The sequence below is a fragment of the Astatotilapia calliptera genome, chromosome 10 (assembly GCF_900246225.1).
Source record: "Astatotilapia calliptera chromosome 10, fAstCal1.2, whole genome shotgun sequence".
Classification (NCBI taxonomy): Eukaryota; Metazoa; Chordata; class Actinopteri; order Cichliformes; family Cichlidae; genus Astatotilapia; species Astatotilapia calliptera.
Window position 1 is genome coordinate 32,074,942 of NC_039311.1, and position 25,490 is coordinate 32,100,431.

The 25,490-nt window shown below is 42.0% G+C and overlaps 3 protein-coding genes across 5 annotated transcripts; all 3 read right to left on the minus strand.

Moving 5' to 3' along the window:
- Nucleotides 1-843: 843 nt before the first annotated feature.
- On the minus strand, nt 844-14,916 carry nipal4 (NIPA like domain containing 4). Of its 3 annotated transcripts, XM_026181286.1 has the most exons (11): nt 14,684-14,916; nt 10,667-10,765; nt 8,244-8,381; nt 5,968-6,024; nt 5,000-5,090; nt 4,719-4,879; nt 3,957-4,124; nt 3,507-3,586; nt 2,669-2,881; nt 1,538-1,751; nt 844-1,047 (listed from the first exon to the last, which is right to left on the minus strand). In XM_026181286.1, exons 1-10 carry the CDS (start codon nt 14,721-14,723, stop codon nt 1,560-1,562), a joined length of 1,239 nt encoding a protein of 412 aa, XP_026037071.1. In that variant the 5' UTR covers nt 14,724-14,916; the 3' UTR covers nt 844-1,047; nt 1,538-1,559. The 3 variants fall into 3 exon arrangements, with proteins under 3 accessions (XP_026037071.1, XP_026037070.1, XP_026037072.1); XM_026181285.1 differs by having other exon boundaries at nt 844-1,751; XM_026181287.1 differs by lacking the exon at nt 10,667-10,765 and having other exon boundaries at nt 844-1,751.
- Nucleotides 14,917-15,622: 706 nt separating this feature from the next.
- On the minus strand, nt 15,623-16,589 carry ins (preproinsulin). Its single transcript, XM_026181322.1, has 3 exons — nt 16,544-16,589; nt 16,276-16,470; nt 15,623-15,970 (listed from the first exon to the last, which is right to left on the minus strand). The coding sequence occupies exons 2-3, from the start codon at nt 16,457-16,459 to the stop codon at nt 15,813-15,815; spliced, it is 342 nt and encodes a 113-aa protein (XP_026037107.1). The 5' UTR covers nt 16,460-16,470; nt 16,544-16,589; the 3' UTR covers nt 15,623-15,812.
- A 6,820-nt stretch (nt 16,590-23,409) lies between these two features.
- Nucleotides 23,410-24,646, minus strand: LOC113030144 (complement C1q tumor necrosis factor-related protein 3-like). The gene is made up of 4 exons (XM_026181315.1): nt 24,406-24,646; nt 24,113-24,175; nt 23,833-23,964; nt 23,410-23,731 (listed from the first exon to the last, which is right to left on the minus strand). Exons 1-4 carry the CDS (start codon nt 24,608-24,610, stop codon nt 23,454-23,456), a joined length of 678 nt encoding a protein of 225 aa, XP_026037100.1. The 5' UTR covers nt 24,611-24,646; the 3' UTR covers nt 23,410-23,453.
- Nucleotides 24,647-25,490: the final 844 nt, after the last annotated feature.

Here is a 25,490-nt window from a genome sequence, read left to right on the forward strand (position 1 = left end):
GAGCTAACTTCCTGCTAACTTCTAACTCCGTTAAATGTCATAAATTCCGTTTTCATGGATGCCTGGATGTTAAACTCAATTGTTACACCTGGTAGAGCAGAACGCTGATCATTTTATTAAAGATGAAAGACTTTAGACAGTTTTTCAACTCTCAGTAATGCCATAGTGATCGTTTGATATATGGACCTGCAGCGGAGTTTAGACCCAGACACGGCTAGTGACGTCAGACTGAACAACCGGATGACAACGGGAGATAAAAAGAAAAAAATAAAAGTGGTGGAAACATTCAGACAGCTTTAACATGTGAGCAGATGTTTAATCATCATTACATTTTAAATGTGTAATTTTTAACTGTCTAAAATGGAGTTTTTAAAAGAGTGAATAAAATGATGTGGACGTATTATTGCCACGGTTACTCACCCTTTAAAATATTTCTCTGAACAGTGTGTGGGCGGAGTTCCAGGTACTCAGAAGGGGAAAAAAAAAAAAAAAAAAAAAAAAGTAGAAACAGTGTTTGTGCAATTACTGTCAGAGCCAGGAGGGGGAGACGGTGGTTTGTGCAGCATCACAGCCACAGACGGGTGAACAACATGGATTATGTGCTTCTGATGAAATGTTTCTCATGATTTATTTGATGCAATAAGAGGTTTTTTGTTTGGGAGCAACAGAAACTCAGAAACACACAAACATCTGACATCAGGATCAAATTTAGAAATTTCCTGTGAATACAGAATGTAAATGATTAGACTCAGAGGCCAGAACTCCCAGAACAGCAGCTCTGATTCTGAGAATCTCCTTGAGTGTGTTCATCTCCAAGTAAATAATTTCTGATGAAGACACGCCCAACGTTTCATATTTAATAAAAACAGATTCTCTCACACGCCACACTTCAGCCTGCTCTGTGTGTGTCATCACTTATTCAGAGCTCGGTGTCAGATCACACGTCCACAACATAAACACCTGAGAAGCGATGACCAGCTCGGGCGCTGAGCTTTAAAACGAGGAGCGTCTCACAGATGGCCGGTTTTCCTCTTTTCATGGATTTGTCTGCAAAAAACCACAACAACACCCACCGTAACGCCTGCACAAAGGCACCATTCAAGTTTTCAGACGCTGAATTTGACTGTAAATTCAGAAAAATATTGTTTCTGATATGCAGTAACTTCATTGATTGACCTTCATTTACTCAACACTAAGCAGCAGAGAACAGCTGCTCAGAGTACTTTTCACATGTCTGTGGGCAGTCTGCAGTATTTATACTGCTTTTTGTATCTCAGCCGCTGTTTTGCATCTTTTTGCATTTTGTGGCTCTTTGTATTTAAAGTGACTCTGCTAATGCAAAGAGAATGGAATGGACTAAAAGTCAGCTTCTGTTTTCAGTAATGATCTTTCATATTTATCTAAACGTTAAGTTTGTGATAATCTGAAGAGTAACAGTGAGTTTAGTGTGAGCTGGATCGCCGTCAGACTGGAGGCCGTTTTAGAACGTTCTTTAAAGTGCAGATCATTACAGTAACAGTCAGAGCGAAGTCTGAACCTGAGTCTCCTCCTCCTCTTCCTTAGCTGATGATGAAGACTCTCGGTCCCTCCTCTCTCATTGGGGGAAGGCTCTCGATCACCATGTTGTCCATCAGCCCGTACTTGTCTTCTTTTTTACTCCTTCCTCCTCCTCCATTGGTTACAACCTGCTGGTTAAGCTCCTCCCTCTCCACTGGCTGTGAGAGCTGAATGGTCAGCTCCTTCATCGTCATCTGCATCAAAAGACAAAGTATTTGAGTGACCTCAACAACCCTTTGAGGCTGAAACATGTAAAAGTGTTACTGCATCTAAATGCTAACATCAGCCTCGCTAACGTGTTTACCAACAGAAAATATCTGAATACTCAGGAACCCCAACTTCCTGTTTCATAGGCGTGCTCATGTAGCTGCCCAGAATGAGCCTTGCTGAGCTGCTGGCTAAAAGAAGGGTCTGAAAAAGATCTGGAGAACCTCACTAATTAGTGGCAAACTGGCTAGAACTGTTTCTGGGATGTTGATAGTCTTCTTGGAGCCACTGGGTGTGATGCTGGGGTCTCCATCTCTGAGGAGACTTTAACACTGATGTGGGTGACGATGGATAGAACTGGAGGAGTGCCCTGCTCAAACTAAACCAGAACTGGTTGTGTTTATTGGCTTTGTGTCATCACAGATTAGCTGCTCGACAATAAGGTGGCTGTAAGGGAAGCAGGTATCAGCTTAGGTCAAAGGTCAGGGGTGGACTTGATCTGCAGCTGTACGTCTTGTACACTTGTCATATGTCTTGTAGTCTTAGCATCGAAACATTTGCTACAGAACGCTAATGATGTAAGACTCAGACTGAGGGGTCTGTGTTAGTTTTTCATGTACTGAACAATCAGTTGGTCCCATTTCATGTTTTTTCAGTTGATGCAACATATGGCACACATATATGTATGCCATCCATGTTTGCCAGGTTTCTGACACTGACAAACTCAACACTGCAGTCCTTTTTATGCACATTTTATTACAGTTCCAAAGTGAGAACATCGCCGTCAAAGCAGAGCAGAGCTGCAGGATGTATTCAATGTGTGACAGGTCCTCTGAAGAAGGAGCTGTTCAAAATCTCACTGAGATGATCGGAATTTTAACAATAATGCAGACGGACCACCGACCTGCAGCTCTCTGAAAAGGTGCAGCATGGCCACGCCCACCACGATGACCACAAAGGATCCCAGAGTTGTAACGATGTCGATGGTCGACATGCTTCTCCACTCCTGGAAGAGGATGATGGAGGTGGATAGAACCACGGAGGTGAAGAGGACGTAGTAGATGGGATAAACCAGCAGGGTGTTGAAGATATCCAGAGACTTGTTCAGGTAGTTTACCTGGAGACAGGCACAAGGACAGGGAAGTCACACAAGTCCTGTGGCAGAAACATAAAGCATGTTTGTGTTTGTCCTGGGATCCATACATGTCAGCGATGCCTCTGAGAACACACTGAAGGGTGGGAAATTTCTGTTTTTCAATATATCATGGACAGGGTGTGTGTGTAGATGTTTAGGTTCTTTTCACTTGTGTTTATGTTGTGTGTGTAGTTATTTGGTGTCCTTCAGTGGGTGTTTGATCACTTCAGGGTCATTTTCTCTGCTGGTGTTTCTTTATGTATACATTTCTATGGAGATGACGCTGTTAGCTGTTACTCACTTTCATTATGCAAACACTAGAAATCCTGCATTGTGCCTTGGATGTGAGCTGATATCTGATGGAAAGTTACTTCATGTGTATTCATCCAAAAAGTTACAGATTTCTGCCCAAATGCTGAAGAGTCCTTTCAGATGAACAGTTTGTTTTGTGGAAACACAGATTAACAGGGATCCATCTAAAGGGAGGACGCAGCTGAAGCCCAAACATCTCCGGCCCAGCCATTCATCACTGCGTGCTTTACCATTAAACAATAATACAGCTGAGAAACAGAGATAAGGGCCGGACAAACAGACCTGTGAAACTTACCTGTGTTACTATGGAGACGATAAGCGTTGCCAACAGGATCCAGGTGAGAGGATTAGCAAGGACGGAAAGATCATAAAACACTGAAGATAAAGAGAGAACGCACACGTGATTTAATAACAGCAGCAGCCTTACAAAGGAGACATTTTATTTAAACAGTGATATTTTTCTATCAAATACAGATCCAGAAAAAAACAAAAAGTCTGAATTTGGAGACATCCTTGTTCATGTGTGTATGAGGCGTGATACTGTGTATTCATCTTTAAGACAGTGATGAGGGAGGGTTTTTAAAAAGTTGAATTGATTTTCCTGAGAATGAGCCATGTGACTCAAAGGAAACAAATAAAATGCAAAGAAAAGAAGCAGAATATCAGAACACCAGCATTGTCTTTCACAGAGCAGGAAAAACGCTTTTCTCTGCAGCACAGGCACGCCCGCTTCTCTCTCACTTACCTGTGTTGATGGCGATGGCGAGGCCTTTCACCGAGGAGACAGTGAACGTGCCGAGCAGCGAGCAGATGCCGATGTAGACGAGGATGTTGGACTGACCGAAGCGAGGACAGCAATACAGCACGAGCACCGCACACAGCACCAACACCAACGCCACATACACCAGAAAACCTGCACACGCACACACACGCGCACACACACACACACACACACACACACACACACACACACACACACACACACACACACACACACACACAGGACGGATGATAAGAAAACAGATTCTGACACAGAAACATCGATTTCTGCTCCTCACTTCACATCTGAACTGATAAAAAGTTGCTCTGCACCAAAGCTGAGGCTCAGGTGTTACTATGACGATAAGCCAGCCTCACATCTGTATCAGTGTGCCTGCATCTAGACTCTGGATCAGTGAGATAACACTGCTGACATCATGGTAAAATGACATCACCGGGCTGTCATTTTCAGCCGTCCAACCTTCCAGCTCGCCTCTGTGGCCTTACAGAAGGCTACGCAGTGACCTCTGGGGCTGACCAAGACGTCAAAATACAAAAACTGCAGTTTCTCTAATGTCCACTTGAGGCAGCATCCTGAAGTAATTCAGTCCTCATATGAGTCTTTGTGGGGGTCAAGTGCTGAACTGAAAACAATGATTTAAACCAAAGTTTCCTTAAAAAAAACGAACTAACTGAAGCTCGACGACCGAACGCTCTGAGTTTGAGATAGTAGAGCGACCCCTCTCACCAGGCTCCAGCAGCTTGTTGGTCATCTCCCGTAGTGATGTCACTTCCTGTTCCTGTGGGGCGTGGATAACCAACAGGATGCTTCCTAGCACACACAGCAGACAGCCAAGCTTCCCCACAATGTTCAACACCTCCCCCAGCAGGTAGGAGGACAGAACTGCACTGCAGAGCACACAGGACTTCACGTTAGCCTTGATACGGGCCACAGAAGGAAATTCAAGGACAAACATGCTGCTTTAAAACACAAACATAACGGAATTTAAATTTACAAACTAGAGCTACCTGATGAGGACACTCAGGGCGCCCAGCGGAGTCACCAGCGTGGCCGGAGCAAACATGTAGGCAGCGAAGTTGCAGACTTCTCCTGCTCCCACTGCAGAGGAAAAGAAAATCACTGCTGACAGCAACATAGGAACTATTTTTAATCACTCGAACATAAACCGAAATTTGAATAAGATCCAGGATGAGTTTAGCTGAAGGGAACTGCTGTTTAGCTCCATCACACGAGAGAAAAATACAGAACAGAGTAAAGCTGTTCGATATAACGATATATATCGGATGACGATATAAAAACATTTATCGTTTCATTTTACGCTGTCATTTGTTTCGTGGTGTCGCAAAATAAACTGTTTACAGCAATGTTTTCACCGTTTTGATGGTCACTGTAGTGGTTATATTCATTTCTCTCTTTCTCTTAATTTAATAACCACACTACGGACGGACAAGCGCCTGCTTTTACGTGTCGTCGTTAGCAACAACGACGGTAAAACCATTGCGTTGCTCCGCGTGTCCGCTTGTTTGTTTTCCATGTAAACCTTTCACAATAAAGCTCAAGATCCTGTTGAGACTTTTCAAAATAAACTGAGTCACGTGAAAGAGGATGCAGAGAGTTTACAGAGGAGAAAAGAGCCGTCAGGTGCTAAAAAATAAACCTTAGACTCAAACTTTGAAAGAAAACGGCGGCCGTTACAACTTATGTCTAAAACTGTATCGTTTCATGCATCTGTTAAAACACTCGACTGCAGCTACACGACGCCCAGCTGGAAAAAAAAAAAAAACATGCAAGTCGAGTTGCCTGAGATTCACAGAATTTACAGAAAATGTTACATTTTTGTGATTTATATCGTAGCCGTTTACTTTCGTGACAGATTTGTATACATGTCACATCCTAAACTAACAGCTGTTGGCTGTGCTTGTACTCCAGCCACAGAACTGTGGATCAGAAAATTAGATGGAACTGAAACTCTTACTGGTTAACAGGCCTCCCCACCACAGCCAGTCCTTCAGGTAACCATGGCCTCCGTCACCTACAGAAACACACACAGCACAATCAGCACGATGCTCCACCTCATTTACCTGAAAACCGAAACTTGTCTTTGTATTTAGAGACCATTATATCCGCATTTAGAGAGAGACTAGGATACCAGTCCTAAAGTAAATTTACAAACTATAAAAATATGTCGACAATCTGTCCCCCCACACCTTCCTATAAATATATCAAACATAGAAACGTCTGAAACTGGCTCATCCAAGTCAGGAAATCTTTGTTTTCCTCCTTTTTTTCCACCTTTAACACATTTCATCACTAAATTATAGAATAGATCTTTATTGTCACAAGAACAACGAAACAGTTTGGCATCTCTCCGTAAGCAGCATGTAGATTTTTTACAGTAAAATTCCTTTAGAATAAGAGAAACCAAAAAATAAACTTAAAGTTCAGTCTGTAGGTACATACATACCTAAACAGCGAATGTGTGTAATGACGCAAGTATCTACACAGATATGTACAAGTTATATATGCCATATAAAAGAGCAGGTGCAGTGTAAGGAGCAATATAAAAATCTTGGAACCAGTTCAGGGAGGAAGCATCAGCACGTCCATAAACCAGAGGCTGTAAACAGGAAGTCTGTTAAAAATCCCATCTGCCACACAGCGAGCCTCCTTTACAGGCTATGGAACAAATTCAAGGACAAATGTGCGGCTTTAAAACCTTAGCCTGATCCATCCTCCAAACATTCATTCACTCTCAGAGACAAACATCAGCAAGCTCTTCATAGAAGAGAAAACCCACCAAACCCACAGTCTTAATTATTCTAATGAACATCGATTCTTCCAAAATGAGTTTAGTTCCCAAAACTCAGACCTGCAGATGTCAGATGCCGTTCTCAGACTTCATGTTTGCTTTTAACGCGTTTTTTTTCCAGTATATAAAATTTAATTTACTGGCAGATTTACTCTACATGTACTTTGTGAATTTTCAGAGTCACAGAACCTGAACCTTCTGTGTTTTTTAAAACACTGTGGCGGCGAGCAGACCTGAAACAACCACAGTGTGACACAGATAGCAGCGAGGGAATAACAGAAACTCTGAGAGTGATGATTCAGACATGATCTGTGATACTCATGAGCTCGTCTGTCACGCTATACATGAGTCGTTGCACAGTCCTTGGGCAAGACACTTCACCTGCCGCCTACTGGTGTTGGCCAGAGGGGCCGATGGCGCGATATGGCAGCCTCGCCTCTGTCAGTCTGCCCCAGGGCAGCTGTGGCTACACCTGTAGCTGCCTCCACCAGTGTGTGAATGTGGGAGTGAATGAATAGTGGCCTTGAAAAGCGCTATATAAATCCAATCCATTATTATCATCATCATCATCGTCATTATTATTATTATTATTATTATTATTATTAGGGCTGTTTGATATAACGATATATATCGGATGACGATATAAAAACATTTATCGTTTCATTTTATGCTATCGTTTGTTTCGTGGTGTCACAAAATAAACTGTTTACGGCAATATTTTTTCACACGCGATGGTTTTACTGCGTGTCCACTTGTTTATTTTCCCCATGAACCTTTCACAATAATGCTCAAGATCCTGTTGAGACTTTTCAAAATAAAAATAATCACGTGAAAGAGCATGCAGAGAGTTTACAGAGGAGAAGCAAAAAAGAGCCGTCAGGTGCTAAAAAGTAAACATTAGACTCAAACGTTAGAACAGGCTTTTCCCCGCAGCACGCCGTGTAATAAATACTCACAAAGAAAAAAGCGGTCATATCGCACAGCCCTTATTATTATTATTAGTAGTAGTAGTAGTAGTAGTAGTAGTAGTAGTAGTAGTAGTAGTAGTAGTAGTAGTAGTAGTAGTAGTAGTAGTAGTATTATCCACCCCGAGAGCACCTGAAACTGATGTCACTTCCTGGAAAGTCAGAAAGTCATTACATAGGAGGGAGAAGAGCACTGGAAGCAACAGCGACTCAGAGTGGGAGGTGAGTGAGTTCCTGTAGTGGTGGTAAAGGTCAACGGTCTCATCTAAAATATCAATAAACACTCCAAATATAATATTGACCTCGAAGATTAAACAGACAAAGCTGCCCCTCCCTCCTCGACCGATGCATTTACTGGGAACTATTTTCAATTTTGGATGAATCCACATGTGGTCTTGCCATGAATACTGATAGCATCAGGGCTGAGCCCAGATAAACCTCATAAGTCAAACATCAGAAACACCTGACTCTGCTCACCTGCTCTGGTGTGTCCGTTGTTGGCCAATCGGAGGAGGGCTTTCTTCTTGAGAATGACACTCCCACCAATCAAGAAGGCCGACAGCAGGGCGAGGGTCAGGCCCAGCCACAGGTTGTAGGTGCTGTTTGACTGTACATCTGGAGACAAACACGACGTCACTGAGTGTGTGTTTATCAGGGTGTGTGTGAACCTCAGACTGTGTGTTTATCAGCGTTACCACACCACGCAAATGCTGCCCCACACATACAGGTCTGAGGTAAACTGGCACCACAGCTGGTGGGGAAGCCTCTTGAATTTCCAGCTAATAAACTAGTGGTGGCTGTCCAATAAGAAGTGGCCCTGGGGTCATTAACCCACTTTACCCATCAGACCTCTGTGACACACTGCCCCACTCCATCATGTGAACACAACAGGACACCTTAGCTCATGTGACGAGCTCCTAAGCCTGGCAGAGTCATATTATCCGAGCAGAGCCCGCCGTCTGAGAGAGCAGCGCTTACTCACAGTTCCTGAAGTTTCTATAGAAACGGAGGCAGAGCCTTCAGCCGTCAGGCCCCTCGCATGGAACCAGTCTGGATTCAGGCGACACCCCCTCCACTCTCTGAGGCTTCATTGTTTTATAGGCAGGGCTGAATCAGGTGACCGTGAACCCTAAACCAGTTATGCTGCAGCGGGCTTAGAGTGCTAAGGGACCTCCCATGATGCACTGGGAATTTCTTCTACGCTCCTGTCTCTTTGTCCCCAGGTGTTTTTACGGCGCTTCGCTCTGTCAGTAAGTTTTGCATCTCTGTGCTCTTCATTCCCCCCGCTCACTGAGCCTGGCTCTGATGGAGGTCACCGTCACTAAAAGCTGTTGCTATTTCAGCTGTGAGGTGACTGAATGTTCAAAGATGAAGAGCTGACACTGATGCTATTGTTTCATTTAGAAAAATAACCTGTACCGCGCACACACACATACAGAAAGACACCCCACCCCCCAACCACCGATATGCATATGTGGCCTCTGCTTGTGCACCTGATCTCGCTCACAGCGGTGATGGTCACGCTTTAGTTCACCTGAACGAGTCTGTGCTGCGTCCGTCTTCCTCCTCCATTGTCTGTACTGAGGAAGTGTGGAGTAACCTTCCTCTCTCTGCTTCTCTCTTGCTATTTGATCTACTCCATGTTTGGTCTGCTCATCATCTTCAACTGTGCTTCGGTGTGCTTGGACACATCCTGCCTGTCAGGCTACCACGATGCCAACACTGACGTGACAGATACAGTTACACACGTCCTGTGGAGTTCATTTCCTTGTTCCTCGTGTTACATCTGATCTGCTACACAGTTAACCCTGATAGTGCGAGGAACCGATCACTTCCTGGAAAGACAGTTTCAGGAACTCGTCTCCAGAGACACGGAGAACAATGGAGACAACAACACAATCAAACAGTCATTAAAGTTGCAGCTCATTAGCTTCCTGTAGGGGAAACTTCTAATGACATCATCCACAATGTCAACAAATAAAGAATGATTTTTTTCTTTCCCAATAAAGGTTTTTCATCTTGGAAACACTTGTGCATATAAACATTAGCACAAGCATTGGCCACTGCATCCTTCGAGTCTGTGTGTAACCTGAAGTCTGTCAGCAGTAATCAGGATTCTCATACCTGAACTTATTTGGGCTTGTTAGTTTATCATGTTTGCTAATACTCATAAACTAACAGCGTTACAGCTAAATACATAACATGACTAAACATGGAGGCTTTACCCTTTTTAAACAGATTCTGATTCACTCTAGACAATGATAATATTTCCGTGGTGGGCGCAGCTCTACCAATCATTGGGTTGGTGGTTCGGTCCTGTACGTGCTAAAGTATCCTTGAGCAAGCTGGTGAACCCCGAGTTTCTCTCCGATGTGCTCGTCAGAGTGTGACTGGGTGAAGGAGGCGTGTCGTATAAAAGACTGAGTGCTGAGGTGGAAACGCTACAATGAGAAAATAGTGCATTTTTATTTTTCTCACAAAGAAAAAGGCCGACGACACAGAGTGTGTTAACTCCTTTAGACAAACAGATTATTTGTGGACCCCCTCCCCCCCTTAAACACTGGCTGATGAGTGGAAAATCCACTCATCAGCGCCTCATTCGGCTAATTTAACCTGCAGCTGTTGTTTACCTGTTGTCTCAGGTTTCCGGCACAGCACTGCTGACTCAGCAACACTGTAGTCATGGGCAACTAAGAACTATGTGAAAGTGTCAGATATCAGATTATTATTCTGAGGAAAGACTCGATGGATGAGACTGACGTGAGCCCTGACAATCATCAACACACAACAACGAATCTTTAAACACACTGATATTTAACCCTAAACAAACTCCTCGTGCCCACTTACACAGGAATGTGTGTGTGTGTGTGTGTGGGGGGGGGGGGGGGGGGGGGGGATACCTGTCTGTGTGCCATTGCTCAGGTGTGTGTTAATCAGCGTTTCTCCAGTGACCAAACACACTGTGAACTGAGAGCCACACCACAACCTCACCGCCGACCCTGCAGAGACACAAACGCGACACATTTTTACATCCTTTATGTTTCAGCTAATTATTTATTTTTTACTGATTACAGCCGCGTCCATGGAAGCACTCTCGTTAACCAAAGGTAGTTGAAGCAGGAGCGTCCTGTTGAATTTAGCAACAGTGACATCATTAAAAAGACACTCAAATGCGTTTTATTTTGAAGATTTAAACACTGCTAACAAACATTGAAAACAACTTTCCCAAAGCTCTGGGAGCTGCACGACTCTGGGGTAAAACACAGGCGTGACTTTCACCAGTCCAAGATGGCGGAGCTTGACTCTGTCTGCGTGAAAGACTCAGCGGAGACGTCAGCGGTCAGCGGTGGGACAGTATGAGACAGTCTGCTCCAGCACCAGCTAGTCGGCTGTGACTGAACTTTCAAAGTAAAATTCTTGGATAAATACAGAGTCTCATAAATACAGAGCAGTGTGCTCTGAACTTCAATTTTCCACATGAACTCCTCAAAGCATGTTTCAAACAAAACAAGACGGTGGACAAAACACAGCAGAGAGAGGACGCTGCTGTGTCTGAGCTGAAGTGTTCAGGAAGCTGTGGAGAAATGTATGACTCCCCAAAGAAAGACTGTGACAGCACATGACCCTGGGTGTTTCTATCACTGGATCGATTAGTTTTCATCATAAATAAATTTAATAAATTAAATGAATTACATTTTAAAGGCAAAAACCAAACGGGGGGATTTTTCAGCAGCAGAAGAAAACAGATGGATAGTGTGAATAATCGGGCACTCCTTACAGGACAACAGGAGCTCTGTTTTAAACAGCATTCACATCAGGAAGCGTCTCCGGGGCGTATGGTTCGAAGACGCAGCTGCAGGCGTGTAACACTGACCCGACCGTTGTGCTGCTGCAGTAACAACACGCAGCGGAGAGGACGAGTAAAACCAGGCAGAGCAGTTTAATATTTACACTGTCAACAGTGAGCGCTCGTACACGCGGGCCACCATAAAACACACCCCACAGCAGTGTGGGGTGTGTTTTAAGTCCAAGCTTTATGACAGATTAACAGCAAGTGCAGAAAAACAGTGTTTGGATTTTAGACTCAGGATGTAATTAAGAGACAATTAAATACAACAAAATCAAAAATACTGAGAGGGAGAAACACGGACGTCAAGGTCAAATCCTCACAACACACTCGGGCCAAATTATGGAAAAACGGAACTGATTTTCAGGAAAGAAAGAAAAAAAAAAGGCAGAAATTTAGCTAAAAGCCACACGAACATTCACATTTCCCTGTTGGCCATGAATTAAACAAAATAATTGTCCATCTTACGATGCTTTTACATGATGCCAAGCTGTCTGTTTCTATGGCGCTTCCTCAAAACAGCAACTTTTATCTAATTTGGCCTGAATTACAGGAGCAGGCCAGCATCCCTGAACAGCAGCTGGCTGCTTGGATTTTAAGGTCCGGACTCTTCTACTGGGAAGCTGTGTGGATTCTCTGTCAGCCCCATGGCTTCACAGTAGAAGAGTCCAGATGTTGGACCGGGCTGCCTACGGCTCAGTGCTTTCGCCAACATCTGGAGCATGACGAAACCCAAAATGTAACAACGATGAGCCGGGACTGCTAGACTCCTCCACCACACAGGAACGGGACAACATTTACTCATAAAAGTCCAGCAGCTGCTCTCCTCAGCTACAGCTGTTTATGGGCTGATGTTAAAAGACCACACAGTGGGAAACATCTACTATCTAAAATCTATCATAAGATAATATCCATCTGAATAGAGCCCAGAGAAATGTGTGAAAACAGCGAGATCAAACCGAGCTGCTGTGAGATATAATCAAAGAGTTTCATCAGGAAATACGAGAACATAAATTTCATGTTCATCAGAGCAGGTGCGCTCAGTCTTCCATCATATTTCTGAGATTTGCATCATAAAAGCTCAGCACGGGCTGGAAATCATTAACAGCAGCCTCCATGACTCAAGCTGAACATGATGATGGGAACTAAGCTGAGCTGAAGCATAGAAAACAAACAGAAGTACAACTGCTGCTTGTTTGTGTGCCGATTATTACCCAGCTAACACACAAAGTGTGTTCCTGCAGTGTTGATAATGTCAGTTATTGCCTTCAAATATATCTGTGACCGAGTATCTCCAGGTCACTAATCCAAGGAGCCGGGAAAGAAAAGCGATCAGATTCTTTAAGTTTGTTGGAGATGCTTCATCCCAGAAGCTTCTTCAGTTCTGAAACCAAATGGAGCAGAGTCCCAGGGACTTAAGCCTGAGTGGGAGTTGACCCTTAAGAGTGATTCATCAAATGATTCAATGTGTGAAAATGGGTGTGGGTCATTGTCAGCAGAGGTTTCAGGTGAAACTATTGTGAGACCTTGCCTCACTCTGTCATGTGACTTATTGAGAACACTTGAGCCAGGATGTGAGTGGGCGTTAAGGCGTCTGGGAGGCATCTCAAAACCGCCTGTCTTCTCTGTCCAAAATGTGAACATCCTCGTAGAGTGACCTTTGACCTTTAGATGTACAGCCGAGGTGGCTCTTCTAGGTTCTCCCATGTGTTTATGAAGTGTTTGGCTTCTGTAGAGGTCTGAGCGCTCCTTGCTGCGCTGCACAGGATACTATTGCTGCCACAAACGATTATTTTGATAGTCGACTAATCAGATCATCATCCATTGTACTTAAAATGTACAGCTTATTGCACCAGCATGTATCTGCTCTTATATAACCATCACTAGCTTACAGCTTGAAGTGTTTAAGGTCTGTGCTAACTAAAAATAAAGACAAGATGATAGTTTATTAAATTTTAATTAAATGTGCAGATTGTTTCGGTGAAGTTTAATAAACTCACCGGTTTACTCAGGAACAAATAAAATACTGAAAAAAAGCCAAACAATAACATTTGTAAGTTATCTAAGTGACTCATATATCATGTTTAACCTGAGTAGTGAAAGACGGCGGTGGGTTTGAAAACGATCTGCCGGTCCGGTGTTCTCACGGCTCTAGTTAGCCTAGCCCCCGGCTAGCTATCGAGCTAGTGGGTAACAGACGTCTCCGAAAACGTCGGAGCGCTTTTGAAAATATGTGGTGTCCTGATAAACTGAGCAGATATTTGAGGTTTACACAGCTACATTCTCGCCTGAAAACACGTTAAACGTTTATTTTGTGACCCAGAAAGAATAATACGAGTAATATTAAAACTAACTAGCTGCCGCCATTGTTGGAAACTGCGCTGGGCCGCGCTATGAATTCTGGGACACAGCTTCTTCTTATTCGGGGTTTAACAGCAGCTGGCATCCTTGTACATGCAGTGCTGCCATCTTCTGTTTCAGTCCGTTATTACACTCTTAAATCCTGCTACTTATTCCTGCGTCTTTTGGGATCTTACAAAGCTTCAAACGACGCGTCGAATATTAAATCAGTCGTCGACGGTTTTGATAGTCGACGTAATCGTGACTAGTCGACAAATCGTGGCAGCCCTACAGGATACACCACCAGTTCTGGTCTGAGGGTGTGGCTGGGTCTGAGGTACACTGGGATGTCGTGTTTGGAGAACACTGAGTTTCTCTGATTAACCTGCTACATAACAGATGATAGTGCTGTCCCAGTGTAAGTGAAGAAGCTCCTCAGAGGAGAGGAGAACAATCTTCAAGAAACTTCAATATATCTGTGGCTGTTCTTCTCAAGCTCCTCAGAATTGTGACAGAACACCAGAGATGATGACAGCTAAACTACAACTGAGCTCCACAGCAAGTTTACACGCTGGATTTATTTTTGATCAACTATTTGTCAATCTCTCTCTCCCGCTGTCTCTCTCACACACAGAGCAAACACTCGTGGAAACGCCCCTGTCCATCAGGCTGAGGAGAAGGAGCAGTTTTCCGGACACACACACACACACACACCTTTCTGACTTCTTACCGTTTGTGCACGTCTCATTGCTCAGGTGAACATCTCGCATCGTGCTGCTTTGTTGAGGCTTTCACAGAACCGGAAGTAGCCTGCGGACTCTGCGCATCCACAGAACTCAAATTAATTGTCCGGAGATGTTCAGAAAGCGAGCGACAGCGTCGCAGCCAGCATGGAACCCGCAGCCCGGCTCACTCACACCACAGCCCCGTCACGGAATCAGCGGAACAACGACTGAAAGCAGCGGGGCAGGTGAACACCTGACCCCGCCCTGCCGGCACGAGCCGGTCCCGCCCTACACAGGCGGAGCAAACTCAGCAGAGGCCCGGGGCAAAAATGCGCCGTGGGGCCCCAGTTTCTATGATTTTCAATTGATTTAAGTATTAAGTAGTATTTTGAAACTTATTTGATTCCTTCAAAGTCAATAGATTGAGCTGACAGTCAAGTGACAATAATGCTAAATATTTCAAACTATTATTGGCATTATTTGAATTGACAACATGGGAATTCTAAATATTCCCATACTTGGACCTCTGACCTCTTCTTCAAATGAGGTTAACTTAAAATTAAAACTGCTTAAAATTCTTCTGATTTAGTTTTTTATTGGCAACATTTAGGAAATAATACTGGTATATGGGAATTCTAAATAGAGCATTGTAGTTTGCATCCCCACTGTATAATCATGAGGACCTGAATAAAAAACACTGACACTGAGCTGCTGAAATAAAGATGACAAGGGATTGTTGGAAAAAGGACATCATGTCCAAGTGCATGATGTGTTTATATCCTGTTCAGAGAAGTGACACTATAAGCTAAACTCAAATATTTGAAAAGTGAAAGCTCAGCAGTTTGTGCTGGATAGCAGCAGGTACCTAACATGCTTGAGTTTTCAATGTAATCAATTAACTGGATTCATCACAACAAAAGAACACACTTTTTTGCCTCACGTCGTCACATTTTGCATTTTTATTTTCTTGGAAAATTAATTTTATCCATTTCTCAGCACTTCATTTGACAGCAGTTGGTTTTCAGAGCGAGGACAGCTGTGGCTCTCCTCTGAAGCAGGGGGGGAGGTGGGGTTGGGACTCAGACCTGATTAGCCGAGCCTGGTTCGACTAAACAAAGTCCAGCAGAGCAGTGTTCAGTTGCAGTAGTTCTGCAGGTCAAAGATGGTACAGGGTTTGTGGCAGCATTCCTCCACAATGCCTCGCTTCACCATCATTTCCATCTGGTCTTTGAAGGTCACTTCATTCTCGCCACCTTGCACCACAGCGCCACCTGCCTTTGGAGGGAGGAAACCTGATGGGATGAAGAGCAGGTGAATGTTCAGATCTAAAATTATGGGAATTTATATTAAATAATACATTTTAAACATATTAGAACATAAATTACTAATTCTAACACAAAGTGTTACAAAATCAGCGCCATTATATGATGCAGGTGTTGAGACAAATGACAATAGATGTAAATTAATCATGTAGGGTCCATAAAGATATGGAAAATTACAGTTTCCAACATGAAAGCTGATTTAAAGTGAACTGAGAGAAAGAAAAGCTGCCCTCAAATTCTTGTCTAGTGTTTCTGTTCATGGTTGGCGGTCTCACCAAGCAGAGGGTCCACATCTCTCCTGGGGTTGTAGAAGAAGCCTCTGTCCCCACAGACCAGATACAGGGCGTCCACCAGGTGAGAGCCGCACAGGTGCTGTGGCCCACCGACGGCCTGGGAGCCCGGCCACGAAACCATCATTAAGACGAGCAGGGAGAAGGTCTGGAGCCAGAGCGCTGCCATGCTGGAGAGAGCTGAACACAAAAGCACATTCACGTTAGCATCACAGTCACTGTCCTCACAACCAAACCTACAGCCAGCACTCACCTGCACAGGCAGAGAGGAGGAGGTAACTCTGAGATGTAGGGCAGGAGCAGCTGTGTGAGGCAGAACCAAGAGCCTTCTCGCCATTTATACTCCACCAGCACCACCTGGACACACCCCCTGCTATTTCACCCACATTGTGGGGACTTGTGTATGATTACGGATTATGGGGACTCTGCAAACCATTAATATGATTTATTAAACCTGAGGTGAAAGATTTGGTTGAAGTTTCAGGAAATGAACAGCCCTGTGAAGAGATGGCGTGTGTGTGTGTGCGTGCATCTCTGTGTGCGCGCGTGCGTGCGTGCGTGCGTGCGTGTGTGTGTGTGTGTGTGTGTGTGTGTGTGTGTGTGTGTGTGTGTACAAACAGATGCGCTGCCATCAGCACATATTAAGTGACAGTGTGTTTCTGATTGACTGGTTTCAGCACTTAGTAAAACAAACTAAAGCTAATGAGCCGACATGATCTGATCAGCTATTAACCTTCTGCTCCATCTGCTCAGCTTGTTAGTTTAAAGCAGATAACAGTCGTAGAAATCACTTCTATTTAGGTTTTTTACAAGATGTGTTCACATCATGCAGCATCTCCTATCCTCCATCACATCTGACGTTAACAGGCATGAAAACTGAAAATAAGTCCAAGCTGTCTTTATGTCAAAGAGCTGATATTTCTGATCAAATGTGAGGACTGAACGTTTGTAAAAAGAAATCAGGATGTGCAGCAGAGCTCAGAGTGAAGTGAAACATGTCAGCAGATTTAAAAGTATTTCAAACTCAGTCGTATAACTGTGAAGAAGTTTAATTACACATTTAACCCCTAACAGAGCTTAATATCGGGAAAAAAGCAATTTCAATAGTAAGTCTCAGTTTTTTGTTCAAAAAATAAAAAAACTTTGCTAAAAAGTCCTGTAGTTATAAAACTGAAATTTTTGTTAATTACAAAGAAAATTTGAGATTTCTTTATTTTTAATGTGGACAAATGGTATAAAACTACCTTTCTATAGCATATTATAGCAGTTTGTTTTATTACTTAATAGCGGCCGAGTTCTTTATCAGCTGGAAAAACTGTAAAACTCATGAATATGAAGTTAAAACTCGTGCCCTCCATCACATTGTTCAAAGTCATTCAGTGAGGTGGCTTAGAGACTTTGGTGGGCCAATTCTGGCCCCCGTGCCTTATGTTTGACAACCCTGAACTATTCAGACAGCATGAAACACAAAGACAAAAGCGTGACTGTCCTGATGTTCCAAATATTTTATTGTAGTTATGGGTCTGAGATGACTTCAGCTGTTTTCAGTCACGCAGTGAGAAAGAGCCAGAGCCTCATCAAACCATCTGCCATGCAAAGAGTGCTTAATGGGTGTCAGAGGTGTGCTGACAGAGCTCTTGTTCCAGCTTGTTAGTCACTTAAAGAAGAAGCTCAACTGACCAAGAAAGAGTGTTACCATGACGAGCTGTCCGTGACGAAGGAGGACGCGTGTTTCGGACAACTTCTCAAAGTGTTTTTCATCTGCATCTACAAATGAACCAGAAACCAGAGCCGCTGTCACCCCACAACCAAACCATAAAAACATTTTCTGCACAATGGATGGAAATTCACTCCATTAAACACTAAATACTACAGCTCAACTTTTATCATTTCTGCTCTTGATTTTCTTTTTCTAATTTTCTTTTAATTCATATTTTGCATTCATTAGAGATACAAGGAATCGGTGTCAAGAAGATGCATTATATTTATGATAAAGTGCAGTTTTAGCTGATATATGTCAGATGATTATTGTAGACCTGTTTCATTATTTTCTATTGTAATGTTTTCTGTAGTAGATTGTGATAGATTAAACAAAAATAACAATGGCGTCATGTGTAAAATGTAAATCAAATAAGAATTTTTGGACTGTTTCTTATACATTTTTATCACTGAAACCAGGAAAAATATTTAACATTTCTTTCAAAACTCGTGTTTTTGTCAGGGTTCCTGGGTGGTTCACCCAGTGTTTTCAGTTTTGTTCATGTTCAGTTTATTTTGTCACTCGTTCTCATTTCCTGTTTTGCTGTTCCAGTTACTTCCATGTGTCTTTACTCAGATTAAGTTCAGCTGTTCACTCGCCGGTTTCTAATTACTCATCACCCAGCCTGTACTTAAACCCTCAGTTTCGCTCAGTCCAGCGTCTTGTCATTGATGTTGTCTGCGCCGCATGTGTGAGCTCGGTTCAGCCAGCTTAAGTTCTGCTCGTCCCCTCATTATAATAAACTCCAACTCTCACCATGAGTCCTGCGTTTGGCTCATCTCTTCCTCTCATCCACACACATCCCTGACAGTTTTTAGTTTAATTAAGCGTACAATTTCCCTTTATAAACTGAAACCTGGTATCCTATAGTCAAGAAACATATCCAATAATGATTTCTTATATTAATTTAACATTTCTAAAAGTGAGACTCAAGAGAAATACAAATCGAAAATGCAAGGTGGTTTATTTTGTTCATAGTGAAAGGTAAGGAATCTCGGAGAAATTAGGCATATTTAATTGTAATAAAATATTGATTTTTTTAATCACTGTTGTGCTTTTTTAATGTAAACTCCTCATGTTTTGCATTCAGCAAAACATACAAATTACCAAATATATCACATGGACCACATTTTTTTAAATTAAATATTATATTTAAAGTGAATATGAGTTTAATATGTTGTCTTTGATATAGTGAAACAAAGACAACATATTAAATGTTTTTAGAAACATATTCTATTTTATTTTGATTGTGGTAACTTCATAAAAATGGCAACAAAAGACTGATAAATTTATAATACTAAATAAAAGTATTATACAGTACTGGAACATCTCATAGCTAACATGGCGGGGTGTCATAATCAGCTGAGGAGGGCTTCCCTCCCCCCTTCAGTGCTGTGGGGGCGGGGCATTAGAACACATGGGGAGGAGCAACTGTATCTGAAAGTTTAGGAACAACATGCGCTGCAGGGAACGTCTTGATTCTGCTCTAAATGAAACATTTTTCAGTATTTTACATGTCGTCTTTTTCTGCAGTACTCTGTAAATGATTTGACATAGATCTTTTTTTCACTTTGTTTCAGTTTTGTTGGAAATATAATTGTGTTAAAGCATCTTCATGGTGTTTTTTTTTTTGTTTGGTTTTTTTGTAACAGCTATAAACTGTAGATTTCAGATTCTAATTTCAGATAAAGCTCCATTGTTGTGTGTCTGACAGATGATTTTAATATTACTTCTGTGGTCAGTGATTTGATAAGATAAGACTTTATTGATCCCACTGTGGGGAAACGTGTGTTACAGTCTCGGTCGTTGTGTCCTTGGACAAGACACTTCACCCGTTGCCTACTGGTGGTGGTCAGAGGGCCCGGTGGCGCCAGTGTCCGGCAGCCTCGCCTCTGTCAGTGCGCCCCAGGGTGGCTGTGGCTACAATGTAGCTGCCATCATCAGTGTGTGAATGTGTGTGTGAATGGGTGAATGACTGGATGTGTAAAGTGCTTTCGGGTCATAGGGACTAAGTACAGCGCTATACAAATACAGGCCATTTCCCATTTACCTCAGCTCAGGTAGAGATAGCAGAAGGAAAATACAAAAAATACAAAACAAATAAGATAATACACTACATACAATGGCAGCAAAAGCAGAATGTGATTATGGATACAGGGTTGTGGAAATATGCAAGAAATAAATGTAACTATTCTACCATCACTATTACTAAGTAAGTCATAGATATCTATAAGTATGTATAAGTATAGACACTGGTCCAGTATGGTTGCACATCTGAATATGTTTATGATATGTGCACTAAAAATAACACAACTTTTCCACTCCACATGTTGGCGTTATTATTACCTGGTTTCAGTGTGTTGATTATGTGCCCAAAGAGGGGCTGTTTACACCAAGCTTTCAGCTACACAAGTAAAAACTGATAACTGACCACATGATGGTGCCATTGTCCCATCGTACTGTAAGTACAGAGTATGGCTGTGAACTGGAAAAAGATGGAGAGAAAAGAGATATTTTAAAGTGCCTAATGTGAATCAACTGGAAAGTAGAAGCTGAAGAGAATGGAGAAAGTAAGTAAAGTGTCAGGAATGACATTGTAAAAGAAAACCAGAACAGGAGACTGACATCAATAAAGAGCTGAGAGCTCTGCTTAAAAGTCTCTGCAATACTAATTCCACACATAACACATAACTTTCAGGCTCTTCCATTTACAGATCACTACTGTGTCTTAAGATTTTATTTGAATTTGGATTTAAAAGGAGTGTTTTAGTTACAGTGGGGCAAAAAAGTATTTAGTCAGCCACCGATTGTGCAAGTTCCCCCACTTAAAATGATGACAGAGGTCAGTAATTTGCACCAGAGGTACACGTCAACTGTGAGAGACAGAATGTGAAAAAAAAAAAATCCATGAATCCACATGGTAGGATTTGTAAAGAATTCATTCGTAAATCAGGGTGGAAAATAAGTATTTGGTCAATAACAAAAATACAACTCAATACTTTGTAACATAACCTTTGTTGGCAATAACAGAGGTCAAACGTTTACTATAGGTCTTTACCAGGTTTGCACACACAGTAGCTGGTATTTTGGCCCATTCCTCCATGCAGATCTTCTCGAGAGCAGTGATGTTTTGGGGCTGTCGCCGAGCAACACGGACTTTCAACTCCCGCCACAGATTTTCTATGGGGTTGAGGTCTGGAGACTGGCTAGGCCACTCCAGGACTTTCAAATGCTTCTTACGGAGCCACTCCTTTGTTGCCCGGGCGGTGTGTTTTGGATCATTGTCATGTTGGAAGACCCAGCCTCGTTTCATCTTCAAAGTTCTCACTGATGGAAGGAGGTTTTGGCTCAAAATCTCACGATACATGGCCCCATTCATTCTGTCCTTAACACGGATCAGTCGTCCTGTCCCCTTGGCAGAAAAACAGCCCCATAGCATGATGTTTCCACCCCCATGCTTCACAGTAGGTATGGTGTTCTTGGGATGCAACTCAGTATTCTTCTTCCTCCAAACACGACGAGTTGAGTTTATACCAAAAAGTTCTACTTTGGTTTCATCTGACCACATGACATTCTCCCAATCCTCTGCTGTATCATCCATGTGCTCTCTGGCAAACTTCAGACGGGCCTGGACATGCACTGGCTTCAGCAGCGGAACACGTCTGGCACTGCGGGATTTGATTCCCTGCCGTTGTAGTGTGTTACTGATGGTGACCTTTGTTACTTTGGTCCCAGCTCTCTGCAGGTCATTCACCAGGTCCCCCCGTGTGGTTCTGGGATCTTTGCTCACCGTTCTCATGATCATTTTGACCCCACGGGATGAGATCTTGCGTGGAGCCCCAGATGGAGGGAGATTATCAGTGGTCTTGTATGTCTTCCATTTTCTGATGATTGCTCCCACAGTTGATTTTTTCACACCAAGCTGCTTGCCTATTGTAGATTCACTCTTCCCAGTCTGGTGCAGGTCTACAATACTTTTCCTGGTGTCCTTCGAAAGCTCTTTGGTCTTGGCCATGGCGGAGTTTGGAGTCTGACTGTTTGAGGCTGTGGACAGGTGTCTTTTATACAGATGATGAGTTCAAACAGGTGCCATTCATACAGGTAACGAGTGGGGGACAGAAAAGCTTCTTCCAGAAGACGTTACAGGTCTGTGAGAGCCAGAGATTTTCCTTGTTTGAGGTGACCAAATACTTATTTTCCACCCTGATTTACCAATAAATTCTTTACAAATCCTACCATGTGGATTCATGGATTTTTTTTTCACATTCTGTCTCTCACAGTTGAAGTGTACCTCTGGTGCAAATTACTGACCTCTGTCATCATTTTAGGTGGGGGAACTTGCACAATCGGTGGCTGACTAAATACTTTTTTGCCCCACTGTATTTTAAGTGAACCAAACAATTTCTAGAAATGCCTAGAAAATTCCTACATGACAAGTTTTTATTAATCATTCATAAAAGATGAACTAACTCGATCTTATACTGTAAAACTGATAATTATCAGCAGGAGAAAAAAGCTGTCTATTGTTTGTTTACTTTTCCTGCACAGATTTGATTCATATTTTTTCTCTTGTTGATCCATGTACATGGACATATGTAATATTAACATTTGAATGGATTCATGTTTTTATAACTAAAGAAAACTATATTTTTATACCTGAATATAAGTGATTTTTCCATTGTATATAAGAGGTAGCTGATACTTTATTATTCATCTTTAAAATTAGTCATTAGTCGTTGTTATTAATGTTCATGTGATATTCAATTCAATTCAATTCAATTCAATTTTATTTATATAGCGCCAAATCACAACAAAAGTCGCCTCAAGGCGCTTCATGATCTGAATGGATTGTTTGCCAGCAAAGTAATCAAATACGATCATTGTGGTGATACAGATCTGGTTTTAATGATACATGACATTCAAACATATTTTCAAAGAAACCATTCTCTACTTGATCAGGACGAACAAGAAAAGTAGATGTATTAAAGACATTCTTGTAGTGGGGCGATGGTGCAAAACACCCCCACTGTACTGGCCTTGCTGTGGTTGTATAAAACCATATGTTTGGGAAACCTGCAGTCAATATTTAAACATGTGAGTTGGAGCAGGAAAATGTCTAAAATATTTTTTATTAGATTAACTTTGGAAAGAGAAACTAACTCAAACCCATTTTTATTACTGTCTATTATCACATGTATGTAATCCAGATATAGATGCAAATATAAAAACATTTCAACATTGTAAGTCAGCAGTTTTAGAAACACACACACACACACACACACACACACACACACACACACACACACACACACACACACACACACACAAAACCTTGAACCAATCCAATCTGTTTTACTTCTGAAGTGTGAGCTCCAAACAGGACGTTATAGAGCTGTCCCACTGGTCACATGGTGAAAAGTAGGTGACCACTGAAGGTGGTGTGATGTCCTTGACTATCACGTACCCTTGCATTAGCAGAGAGACGTAAAAAAACATGATCTCCAGCTTCTAGAAGCAGTGAGGCTCCATTAGAGGAAGTCCAAATATGGGATGGTTGAAATTCAAGTATAATAAAAATTCGCTCTCCATTCTTGAACAACTCAACCCGAGTCATAATGTCTGCATATCCATATGCATGGCACTCAAAGTGGTAGACTCCTCTCACTGGTGCAGTGAAAATACCTGTGGGACATTTGTTTTTGTCATGTTAAATCAGCTGTTAGAACATCTGGAACATCAGCCTGACATCAACATAGCTGAGAAGTGACATTCAGTGTTATTACCTGTGTGTGGGTTGTAGGCATTTCCAATGTTTGTGAAAACCTGTTTAAATATCAGAGTAGTATCTGTGTTAAAGGGTCCAATGTCTAGAGTGCCTCTATCCAACAAAGAAGTCGAGAAAGCCACCTGTTTATCTGAGAGAGAGAAATGTCATTATTTCACAGTTTGTTTTTTTTGTTTTTTTGTTTTTTAACTTTATGCTTTGTAATTAAACGTGTCACAAACATCCACAGTTACCTTTTCATAGAAAAGATCAGACTCATGATGACTTGCACACATTACCTTGTAACTGTTGCTTCAACTGGTCAATCTCAGTTGTCTGCCTGTCCAGCTTTGTTGAATGATCTAAAAGTGTAAAAAGTAATTTTATGAGTTTCACTTCACTGCACAGCTAATTTTAGAGCATTGTCCATAACATAAAAGAAAGTATGCTGATTAGTTCAGGGTTTTTTCTTTCTATCTGGACATTTTCGTAGTGACATTGGCACTTTTATAAGACAACAGTGAATATAGAAAAATGAAAGCATATGGAAGGTTTCCTGTTACTTCTCTCACTACCTGACATGATACTGTACCTTGATTTTCTTTCTGTAGGATCATGATCTGTGCTTTCTGCACAGCCAGTGAGACTGCCATCTCTCTGAGCACAGCATGGATGTCCTGTTGACAGGGTTGTTGGTTTGAAATCTGCTGGTCAACAATTTCATTATCTGCCTCAGTCAGATTTGTGGAAACAGAGCAGACCAGAAGCAGCAGCGAGAAAAACACCATGATCTCCATTCTGTCAGTGAAAACTCAACCGTATCTGTGTCATCTGCAAACCTGACTGACTTTTATATTACACAGTTATGGTTATGTAGTAATGATTTCATTGGTTTCAGAGATTCTTTGATAACTGAAGGCATAAGTAATCTTAGTGAATGAATCATTAATCATTATGACTTTCAGTCAGAAGGACACAAACGCGTGACTATCAGTGATTGTCTGCTGACAGTAAATTGTGTCGGGACATGTGCTGGTTTAGTTCATAGCAAATAAGAGCAGTTTAAATGACTCTCATGAAGTTTTCTACTAATTCAAAAAGGTAATTAGTCTGGAAACACAGATGTAATGGAGTAATTACCTTTTCCATGTGTGAATCCTGCCGACCTTTGTTTAGAACTTTCACATCCTTCAATGTTGCTGACTCTGTACATTTTGCAGTTATTAATTTAATTATTAATCAGAGATCCACATTAATAATTTAGTATATTTTTGATGCTTTGCTGGTGTATTGTTTGTTTGCAGCTGAATGATGCAATTCTGAGTTTTCACAGTTTTCAAATAGAGATTCCCAATACCAACAAAAACAGGAGTTTAAGCAACAGTGGAATCATTTCTCTGGAGCTGTTTTTCACTGAGGGGTGCTGTTAAGAACTGAGTTTTGTAAAAATGTTTCGGAGCCACATTTGAATCCGTTTCAGGTCTCCTGCTGAGTTACTTCATAAAAACACACTTTGAAACATGATTATAAATTTTCTTTAACCAAATTGAAAAGAATGAGAGAAAACAGTTCACACTTTCAGTCACTACATTTGTTTTGGTACCAGTGCAGACAAAGTTTGCTCTACTTTCCTGAACACCACAACACTCGTACCATGTGAAGATTATCCACGTGCAC